Source organism: Electrophorus electricus, chromosome 13 (genome assembly GCF_041902795.1).
Source record: "Electrophorus electricus isolate QZ-2024a chromosome 13, ASM4190279v1, whole genome shotgun sequence".
NCBI classification, from domain to species: Eukaryota; Metazoa; Chordata; class Actinopteri; order Gymnotiformes; family Gymnotidae; genus Electrophorus; species Electrophorus electricus.
The window spans coordinates 14,675,039-14,686,713 of NC_137509.1; the positions used below are offsets into that span (position 1 = coordinate 14,675,039).

The window sequence follows — 11,675 nt, forward strand, 5'->3', positions numbered from 1 at the left end:
CTCAGATCATTTGACTCATAGCACCATTTGCAATGATGGGGCATGTGACATGATGGGTCATGTGACTGAATGGTAATCAGATTTTTGACTGCCTGAATGGCAGAGGAATGCAACAAACAAGGAGACAGATTAAACTATTGACAAGTGCATGAGAGTATACTTCTCAGATATGACATACATGAGATTAGAGTAGTCAATAATGACCTGTACCTATACATTAAAATGTACATTGATGTGCACTGAAATTTGTGGTAAAGTTTGCAGTAAGGCTTTCATCTGTTCCATCAAGAAACATTTGCACTTGTGAAGTTGTGTCTATTTGAATGTTATTGTAGATCTTTATAGTGCTCTCAATGTGTAGAAAAAAGCATGACAAAACCATCTTAGACTGGACCTGCAAGTACCTGAAAATAAAATGGTGCAGTTACAATGCAGGTGGAGTCACTTAAGTCTGCTGGCAGAGCTCATGGTTGGTTCCCCTGCTTCACCCACACATCTTTCACATGCAGAAGTCTGCTAACACAGGATTATGTGAGTGGAGTGAAACAGCAACTTCTCACTTAAACAGTTACATAATCATTCCATGCCAGGATGTCTATTTTTAATTTCTCACCCTCTCCCTTCTCAAATGAGAGGCAACCGGCTCCATGTCAGCTCCAATAGTTTGGTCATAGTGTTGGCTACAAGTAGGTAGTGAAGCAATTTAAGCATGTTCAGCAACAGCCATGCACGAACACTCCTTTTTTAATGAACTCACTCTATCACAGTATGCGATTGCTTCAGTTAGAAATGAATCATGAACCTTAGTAGCCGATAATCTGCCCAAACTGTTTGTCAGACAACTTGTTTTTGATTGGTATTCGTAGTTAGCAGAAGTGGTGGCAGTCATAACTGTAATTAAACTATTTTTACCATATAAATTTTAGGTAATTTGTATATTTTTGAAGAATAGCTATAATGTAGTTGCAACTGCATTTTTTGTAGGCAGGTCTAAACTTTAGCTTAGCTGAATACATAAAGTGCATTTCCCAACTATCCATTCCATAGCAACCTTATAACTGTTAACTGAGTGCAAAATGAGCAACTGCATTATGAACATGTGGCTGAGTGATGGTGGTATGAGAGATAACACCTATACTTCAATTTTCTAAAAAGCTACTCCTCACTCCAGACAAAATCATAGCCCTCTCCCCACAGCTCTCATTATGCTCCACTCACAAGACTCCAGTTCAAACCGACAACAGATATAGGTCATTTACAACATAAGTGAGTATATGTTTAGCAGAACAGACCTAGGTAACTATGGAAATGACATGTCAAGAGAAAAATAAAATGACTGGAATAGCAGCAACATATTGCATGAAAGACAAACCATCGGTAAACCATCGGTCTTATGACAGAACTCCATGTTCTCCTCTCCCCCAAGCTTTAAATTGGGACTCAGACACTTCCCATTTTAAAATCTAGGTTAAAGTCTCCCTGTCATGGAGTTTTCTGTTAATTTGAGATGTTGACACTGTCAGACAGCTACTTCATGCATTCATTTGGGTTTATGATGATGTTGGGTGGAATGCAATGTCTCAATGAGGCCTCAGGACTGTGGTTAACTTCTGACCCTCCCATTTAGTTATGCTGCCACAGTTGCATGCTGATCATTGGCACATGTACTTTATGTGGACTGTTCATACATTGTTTCATATTTACAGATCTAACTATATATTTCTATTTTATTTGCATGTTACTTCAGAGATGATGTCAACACTGGACTACCCCTGCTCATCAGTGACAAAGCATTTAAGATGATGTCAGAAAATGTGTCAGTGCCACCAACAGATGAACTGTTGTTGCCATATCCACCCAGCCAGCCAATCTACTCCAATGGATGCAGAAACTGCTTGCCCACCCTAGAACCACTGGAGGAACTGAGGCTTCCACATCTATAGCAAAGTGGCTACTTGGACTAAACATAATGTAGTAAAGCATGGACTGTATTAGCTGGGCCACCCAATGAGGAATGGTTCCCGCTTGAGTCTTTGTCCTTCTTTCCCTTAATTCCACACAGGAAGTTTTTTCTTGCCACTGTCACCATTGGCTTGCTCATTAGGGATTTGGACCCATACATTTGTAAAGCTCTTTGTGACAATGCATGTTGTAAAGATCTCTACATAAAAGATTTGAATGTACTCTCTCTCTCTCTCTCTCTCTCTCTCTCTCTCTCTCTCTCTGTTTCTCTCTCTTTTTTTCTGGAGATGACAAGAGACTGAATAACACATGGAGGGCCTCCTTGGAGAGAAGATGCAAGTTCTGTGAATGTTGAATAGAAACTTGCAGCTAAATCTCAGCAAGAACAAGGTGCTACACGTCCCCAGAGCAATTGGTGCTTGCTGGGATGTTGACATCTCTTTTGAGAATTCCTTGATCACACTGTCTGAGAATGCAATAAACCTTGGTTTAACTGTGGATGACCAGCTGTCATTCTCAATTTACACTTGACTCACGACTAAATAACATGCTTGCATTCTTGAATGGAGTGATCAAGAATTTCTCAAAAGAGATGGCAAAATACTAGCAAGGAGCATTTGCTCTGGTGATGTGTAGCAGCTGGGTCTTGCTGAGACTGAGATTCAGGTGATGCGATCTATAATACAGGTCAAACATGCCAAGATGCAGTTGAAAACTGCATGTCATATGGTGAAAAGGACAGGATTACTGGGACATCATCAGCATAGTAATGTTAGGAGAATCCATGAAATTGATGGTACATGACCTGACGGAGATGTTTATGATGAGACTGATAAAGAGAAGGCTCTGGGAGATCCACATCCACTGGAGCAGTGTGGATATGATGGGGCCCAGTGAGCAGGTAGTTGGACTGCTGTATATCAGTAGGTGTAGGACTTAATCTGTAGAGTAGAGGGCTATGAACATTTAAGGATGTAAATTGGTGGTGGGGCATGGAAACATGAGAAAAAGGTCCACAAAGAAGGCAGCAAAATCCTCTGAAGTTAGAGTGTGTAAGGAATGCACACATTGAAGTGGATCCAGTTGCAGAGGTTTATTTTAGCAGTCAAACTGATACGTTTAGTAAAACGGGTGAGCGTGGTCAGGTCAGTCCGAGGTCGATGCACAGAGTAGCGTTCAGGAGGTATCCAAGGGTCAGGCAGGAGACGAAGTCTAGAAGGCATGTGCTCAGGTGTGTGCTAGAATTCCGGTGAGTCAGATCGAGGGTGTGTGTGAAGGGGCATGGCTGTGCGGGGCTGATGGTTGTTCCTGGGGTTTGTAAAAGAGTGGAGGGACAGGATTGTAGAAATAACATTTCCATATTCATTAAAAATGCACATTCCACAAGTATATAGCCTAGTGAAATAAAATAATAATACTCCTACTGTGCCTTGGGGCAACAGACAACATACAATGACCTGTGTCTAACAGATAACATGTAACTATTAGAAAAGACTTTGTAACACATTACAAAAAAATGCTATTAGACATGGCAGTGCAGCCCAGTATCAAATGGTACAATAAATGTACAGTGGTTGCTGTAAGAAGAGAAGCCTGAGAGAGGCAGATCATCATAAGCAGCAGCATAACAAAAAGAATAAAACATGTGGCATAAACAGTCCTTGAGTGTTTGCGTGAAGTAAAACGGGTCGTGCCAGTAGTTGGACTGTACTACTTGTACATCAGTAGCTGAGGGACAGCAGATTTTTGAACAGCCTGATGACTTAGTCTTAAAAGTCTTAAAAGGCAGCTTTCTTCTTTTGCCTTCTTAATGGGACAGCCATCACCTCAGAAGTACACGAGTTCTGCATGAAAACCAGGAAGCTGCCTCCCAAAGGGAACACAACAAAAGTCTGTGGCAGGAATGTAACGGTTCATCCACTATAATGGAGGTCCTGTTTCATGCTGCATGAGTAGTCATGTGGTAGTCATGGCAAAAATATAGATCCCATTGATGCTCTTTTCATTATCTGCAACTGTTCTAGAAATTATATGGGAGGAAGAAATCCATGGCCTCCAGGAAAATCTCTGAAGCAGTCAGTGCATTCAGCAGCCTGTTCATATTGTTATCGTGAGACACTGTATGGACTGAGAGAGAGAAGAGAATTAGAATCACAGTGTTTCCCAATTACATTCCCAGGAGAACAGATATATAGGCTTGGCACTGTGTAGAGATGAATGAAACCAGGTGTGTTTATTTTGTGGAAGCCACTGCTCAAGAAGTCTGCATGTGCTTCTCTGCATGTGCTCACCACTGGTCCTAAACAAAGGAGCTGAAAAGCTCAGGGAAGTCAACAGTTTGCAGAGTGTCTGGTGACCTCAGAATAACTAGAGGTGGATGAGAAGGTTGGTCAGAACAGTGTGTCTAAAGCTAAGGTGGAGCTATAAGCATCTGTCCCCCTCATATATGTCCCCCTGGTGATGTTTTAATAAAATTACAATTTTATTAGAAACTTTATTAATAACGATGACAGAACCTGTAAGTGTCTTTGTAATGTCTGCAGTTTGCTGTACTATGTAAGATATATAATGAATTGCGGTCAACTGAAACAAAGGGGGAAAACATGCAAGACAATAGGGAAAGCATTTGTCATTGACATAAAAACCGACATCAACCAAATGACCAATAAAAAGCCACCTCAACCTGCAAGGTCTCATTCTCACTTTTCTTGCCATCAGTATATAGTGGGTAAAGGGGTAGTCTGTAAAAAAGGGATCTTTCAATATGCTTAACCTGGTTATACATATCCTAACTTTTATGCTTTCCCTAAGAGCAGGTAGGTGATTTTCTATTAAAAAATGCAATTAATTAATTAATTAAATTAAACAACTGCTGTAAGGTGTACTTTCCCATTTAGGAAAAAAATAACACCTGGACAACATTCAAAAGATATTATTCTTACTGTGACTCTTACTGTGTTTTTCTCTCAAACATTGCCACAGGTATCTCTGTAATTCAATCTGAAACACTGCAGAAATATGTGCCAGGTGGTACTATAACTTTAAAGTGTATAATCTCAAAATATTATGAAAACTACTTCTCCTGGTTCAGGCAGTCTCTCGGAGAAGCACCAACATGCATCATCAATCTTTATGCTGGCTCTCTTCCTGTGTTTCATGGAGACTTTACACATGATAGAAGATACAAAGTAAACAAGAGCGAAACTCAATTTACTTTAACGATTTCAGATTTAAAGCAAGCAGATACTGGAATCTATTATTGTGCTGTAAGGGATTATGACCTTGTAGTTTTCAGTAATGGTGTGTTTCTCAAATATGAAGGTTAGTAATCTTAAATTAAAAAAAAAACATCTGGTATTTGAATTTTAATTCTTTCGGTTAACTTTAGCCAATCTCTACCTCCAGGACCTAATTCAAAGCACCACCATTATATCAGTGGATTTGTATTACTTGACCAGACAGACAACAATCTGATATTGAAAGAGACAGTTCACCCAGGAGATTCTGTGACTCTGCAGTGTACAGTCCTCACTGAGAGCTGTGCAGGAGTACACAGTGTCTACTGGTTCAGACATGGCTCGGGAGAATCTCATCCAGGAATCATTTATACTCATGGAGACAGCAGTGATCAGTGTAAGAAGAGTTCTGAGGTTGGATCTCCCACACAGACCTGTGTCTTCAACCTTCCAAAGAGTAATCTCAGCCTCTCTGATGCTGGAACTTACTACTGTGCTGTGGCCATGTGTGGAGAGATATTGTTCGGGAATGGGAGTAAGCTTGAATTTGTTGGTGAGCAGAAACATGAACCCAGTGTCAGCATTTGACCAAATGCATAAAATGTGCTTTGTTTCTTTTCCGTATAACAGCATATCACTGATGCAGCGCAATCTGTGAATTTTAGATCCCTCTCAGAAGTCAGAACTCATTCAAATTATTGGCTTGGCAACATCCAATGTGTTCTGCCTAATTATAATTTCTGCCCTCTTGTGCATGAGGATAAAGACAAGGAATATGACCATAAAGCAGCAAGTTTCTGGTAAGTGCCTTCTTTTTCTTAAACTAGCCCACAATAATTGCAATACTGTTAGGATTTATTAATAACATTTAATTGACATTTGTTATACAGAATGAACACAAAATCATATACTAACAAAGTTTTTAAACTGCCATTTATGATATTTTACTACTACTTAATAATTGTACAGACTAATGATAATATTAAACATGGTAACATTTTCAGTTCTGACTGCAAGTAATAAGTACACTCATTGCAGATTGTTTTAATTTTACATCCAACATGTAGGTGAACCTGAGCAATATCATACTCCATCTGTTCCTTCCATTTCTCCCATGAATGAGGTATGATATTGATACTATCAATGAAAATCTGTAATGTTGGAGGGTTAAACAGGATGCAGGGATGAGGCACGTTGAACAAAAACATAAGTTTCAATTTACATACAACATTCATGACTCAACACACACATACACACTACTTAGGTCAAACATTGACAACCTCAATGATAAGACACGAGACTTATATACACGCATGACAATTGCACACAACAAGGTGAACGACATGAGTGGGTGTAGCAATACAGACACACACACACACACACACACACACACACACACACACACGGAGATGTTTGAGGGGGAAGGGGCCGTGCCATGACAGAATCAAACTATGAAAAGTAAACAATGAGTTGTTTTAGATTTGATTGTATTATAATTAATTTAAATGAAAACATATTTTAAGATAGAAAATGTATGTATTTTAAAAATATAAAAAAGCAGGACATTCAAAAGCTAAAATGCTGGTATAAATCTGTATACAATAATAGTGAGCTAAAAATGGTATCCAGAATTTTCAGTGCAAAACTGTTTCTTCTTTAGAGTGTGGAAAGAGAAGAGTTGAGCTATGCTGCAATACATTTCCCTGTAAGGAAATTCAAGTGGCAAGAGTCACAAAGAGACACGTTCTCAAAAATCATATACTCCTCTGTTAGTGGTTTAAACTGAGCATAGGAATGACATTAATTGTAAAATGAAGATCTTAACCTTCCATTGAGGAAAAAAAGTCTAATTTATTTATATAGTGCTTTTCACAACAGCTGTTGTCATAAAACAGCTTTACAGATGTCCAAGACCAAGCCCCCAGTGAACAAGCCAAAGGTGACAGTGGCAAGGAAAATCACCCTAGAGCACCAGGAAGAAACCTTGAGAGGAACCAAGACTCAAAGCGGGTAGACAATGGACACCACAATAGCAACAATATAAACAATAAAGAGTGAAATAAGTAATGAGAAAAAAATAAACAATGAAAGTTATTCCAGTTTTCTAGAAGACCTAGTTTTGTTTCAATGAGTGTTGATGTGTCCGAAACCCATCTGGCAAGAAGCAATGCCCAGGGCAATGGATAAGTATGTGGCTGGGGTGAAGGGGTGGGGTAGTGGGAAACACAGAACAGTGACTGTTAACTTTGAAGGAAAATCACTGCAAATCAATATAGGTCCTTCAGTGACATTCATGTGTGTGTTTGGGCAATATATAAAATACCTGACCCCCTAGAGAAATTAAAAGTTGATATTTGTCAGTCCTATATTCATATATATTAAATTAATATTTTAATATGGTTAACTTTCACAAGTAAATCAACTTCAGCATTAATAGACCATAAGTAATGGTAAGAAAGTAATTGAAATAATTGGGTACAGTTTCATTTACCTTTCCCATGTAAATTGCTACAATTTAGAAAAAGTTTTTTTTTCCCCCAATCATCATGCCTATCGTAGCCAGTTTACAGCACTTATAATTTTACTTCATTACTTTTTCTTTTGTGTTTGTTTCTTTCATATTGTAAAGCAACCTTGGGTATATGAAAGGTGCTATACATCTAACATAATAATACCACTACCAATAATAATAGTTATAGTTGGTTTAGTTTTGTTTATGTATGTTTCTGCATTTTAATGTGAACTAATCCCATAAATTATGTTAATTAAGGAAACAGGGATCTGAGATATGAGAACATATTAAAATAAAACAAGGCAGGCAACTCAATAACGCAAGTATTGGTAGTGTATTGGTAGTAGATGACATTTGTTAAGAAAAACACATCACAAAGTGCTCTTTGCTTGTGTGTTCACTCCATTTCAATCTGTTGCCTGTGTTTGTATTTCAGGGGCAATAAACTTTCATAGCATTTACTTTCATACTTACATATTTTGTTATCGTAAGGTCACCTTTATCATCATCTTCAGTCTTTCTGAGTACAATTTTAGCTGATTTTTTAGTGTTGACCACAGTATATACACATGTGATTCTTACAATTTGTCTTCACTTCTTGTTTTTGAAAAAAACAAAAAACAAAACTGCCCTACAGACATGTATAGGTAGCAAAAATACGTACGTTTATGAATTATTCAAAGGGGGCACAATCCTAAATACAGGGAAACAACTATCAACTATTACTGGTTTATTACTGAAAGTTTGTTATATCAGTCTCATTTCTGAATTAGTTCATATTTTGTGCAGTGACCGAAGGCCATTTCTTCAAATATACTTGCCATGATGACCAACTTAATGAATAAATATGAAGTTTATTGATTAATGAATAAAACTAGTTATTAACATTGTAAGACAGGTGCTATACTATAGACAACTTGGCTCAGCTCTACAGAATCCATACCATTTACAATTAGCTGATGCTTTTATCCAAAGCAACATAAAATTATGACTGAATACAACTTGAGCAATGAGGGTTAAGGGCCTTGCTCAAGGGCCCAACAGTTGCAGTTTAGCACTAATCAAGTACCTTAACCACTGAGCTACCACTGCCCTGACATAGCTATGAATAAAACTAAGGTTGGCTAAACTAAAACTACTCATTTCAGATTTAAAGTTACTGATGGGGGTTCAAACTAACAAAAATCTGTTTGAGGCTTGATTTGAACTACTAGTCTCGAGGGAGGAGATATGAGAAGAAATGATTCCTGGGTCTATTCATATCTTTTCTACTCCAGCAAGCTGCTGACTATCTTTAAAGGGTCCTTTAGAAATTTTGAATGCTCTTCTTTCTTCTCTTTCTGTTGCATTTAGACCTGTTGAGTGAAGTTAGGTGGATCTTGACTTGATTCCATAAGGCTAAAATGGATGATGACTTCCTAATTTAGTTTAGTTTCTTTACTTCTTTTTTGTGTGTTTACAAATAAAGAAAACTATTTTTTTCCTTTAGTTCTGTTTGCTCAGTGCATGCTGACTTCTCTCTCCATTTATTTTATTTACTTATAACCTGCCTCCTTAAAGCGGACCTGTTATCCTTTTTATCTTTTATCTTGTTATATACCTTGTTGCACATTTAAAAATTCTGAAAATATAGACAGCCCAATGATTATGCCAGAGTGAGTAATTTTCTTCCAAAGGAAATAACTTTTCTCAACTGCCTAAAATGGTTCATTGGAATTTCAGCCAAATTCTTTGTGGTAACGTAACGTGCAGTGGGGAGGCCCCATGGTAGGGTGCAGACAGGACAAGCGACTCAGCTGAAGATTTCTATTTTTTATTTTCCAGTTTTCTCCACACCAGCAAATGTCATAAAAACAGTGTCCTGTGCCTTATCCACAAAAGTTCCCAGTGTTGAAGCAACATAAAAGATGGACGAGATTAGTACTGCGCATTCCCAGTCACTGTGCACTTTGACTTATCTAAAGATAAAAGCAAAAATATTCATGCAGTGAACAGTGCATAAAATCAGTCCATATAGCAAGAACATACAAGTTATTCCTATTTTAACACAGCCATAACAATGCTGCACCACAGAATCACCCAGGGGACTGACTAGGTTTGGTCTGAGGTGTACAAAGATATACAAAGACATATATATTATTAGTATATATATTAATATATTTTATTATTATTCTCAATAGAGGTTGCATAGTCCGATGTCAAGAAATACACTCACTTCCCACACGCACACCTTCCCAGGAGCGTCCTGTCAACCCAGACGGTAACAGTAAGTTCTTTATTCTATGCCTCAGTCTGCTGTCCAATATAATAATAAAGGGTCTGTTATCACGTTCTTTCTTACATGGTTATGAAACATGTAACACTTTACATATTGACTGACTACTGGCAAGCTTGGCATGCCCTCACACAACGCATAGCATGTACTGGAGGTTGAGAAGAGTTTGTTCAGACTTGTAGCTAGTCATGTCAAGAAGACATTGTGTTCTTCACTGTGAGAGGTGTCACACAGTCCTCCACACAACTGAGAACTACAGATTGGACCTACATATCCCAGAATCCCCAGGAGAACAGTCATCCCACACCATCAGGTTATCAGGAAACAAGAAAGGCTCTCAGAGATTATTCTACACCATACTAGAGCATATTTATTGCTCTAGTACAACAACATGCATTTTAAAACTTATGGTAGTAGGGGAAAGTACTATACTATACTATATGGTGCATACTTATCAGGGCAAGATTCAGAAGAAGAGTTGAGAACAGGTTTAGTAGCTCCAACTTTGCATTTAAGATTTGACAACCAAGTAAATAAGTACTAATCCAAGAAGAAGTTTTGATACATGATGGAATATGAACTGGGCGCTTAAGAAAGCGTTTACTACATTACTAGGTTTACTACATTAACTGTTCTAAAACATCCTCTGCCCCTTTTTCATAGAATTAGACACCTCTAAATTTGGTGTAGGGCTAGTACTATCTCAGAGAGCTGAGAACTCTTACACCTTGTGGTTTTTTATTCTCACAGACTCACACCGGCAGAGCATAACTATGGCTTTGGGGAGAAAGAACTCCTAGCTGTGAAACTAGCTCTGGAGGAGTGGAGACATTGGCTTGAGGAAGCCAGCCACCATTTCTTAGTTATCACTAAACGTAAGAACCTTGAGTACTTACACATGGCCAAGCACCTCAATTCCCGTCAGGCCCACTTGTCCCTTTTTTTCCTCATGCTTCAATTTTTAAATTACTTACCACTGAGGTTCCCGCAATACTAAGACCGATGCTCTGGAGGAGGGAGAGGAGGAACCAGATACACCAGACACCTCCTTCCAGCACAGGTAAAGATGGCATCAGTAAGATGGGAGATTGATGAGATCAAGGAGCTACTAACCTTTACAGATATCCCATCTGATTGTCCAGAGGGTAAATTCCAGTTCCATGTTGAGAAGCTGTTAACCTGGGCACACTCATCTCTGACAACTGGACACCCAGGGGAGACCTGTAAATACAATTGTTGTCTAACCATTATTGGTGGGAATCACTGTCTAATGTTCATAGATATATCTCTTCATGCTCCATATGCTCTCAATATGAAACCCTTAAATCTCTCTTTGCAGGGAAGCTTATGCACATCTCAGTACCTGAACGCCCCTGGATGCACATGGAGATTGATTTTATCACAGACCTGCCTGAATCTTTCAGCCACACTGCCATCCAGACAGTAATAGATCATTTCTCACAAGGAGTTTGCTTTATCTCATTTTCCTGCATGCCCACTGCCTTCAAACAGTTGAAGCCCTCTTTAACCATGTGTTCCTGACCTTAGGTATTCTGGAACATATTTTGTCATACAGAGGCCCCCAGTTACATTACAGGTGTGGTGTGTATTTTTTGAAGACCTGGAAGTGGTCATGAGTCTAACATCAGGCTATTTCCCTCAGTCTAACAGACAATGTGAAAGAATAACT

General features: G+C 38.6%; 1 protein-coding gene across 1 annotated transcript; it reads left to right on the forward strand.

Moving 5' to 3' along the window:
• The first annotated feature begins 2,755 nt into the window (after positions 1–2,755).
• On the forward strand, positions 2,756–11,049 carry LOC118240126 (uncharacterized). The gene is made up of 7 exons (XM_081695070.1): positions 2,756–2,885; positions 4,945–5,283; positions 5,368–5,772; positions 5,882–5,998; positions 10,220–10,298; positions 10,736–10,860; positions 10,967–11,049. Exons 1-7 carry the CDS (start codon positions 2,756–2,758, stop codon positions 11,047–11,049), a joined length of 1,278 nt encoding a protein of 425 aa, XP_081551196.1.
• Positions 11,050–11,675: the final 626 nt, after the last annotated feature.

What these genes read in the sequence shown, in the direction of transcription:
- LOC118240126 (XM_081695070.1), top strand. Translation starts at nt 2,756, where the DNA reads ATGGTACATGACCTGACGGAGATGTTTATGATGAGACTGATAAAGAGA. An exon ending in AGTTGGACTGCTGTATATCA is followed by an intron (nt 2,886 to 4,944) that starts GTAGGTGTAGGA and finishes ACATTGCCACAG; the next exon opens with GTATCTCTGTAATTCAATCT. An exon ending in CATAAAGCAGCAAGTTTCTG is followed by an intron (nt 5,999 to 10,219) that starts GTAAGTGCCTTC and finishes GGTGTCACACAG; the next exon opens with TCCTCCACACAACTGAGAAC.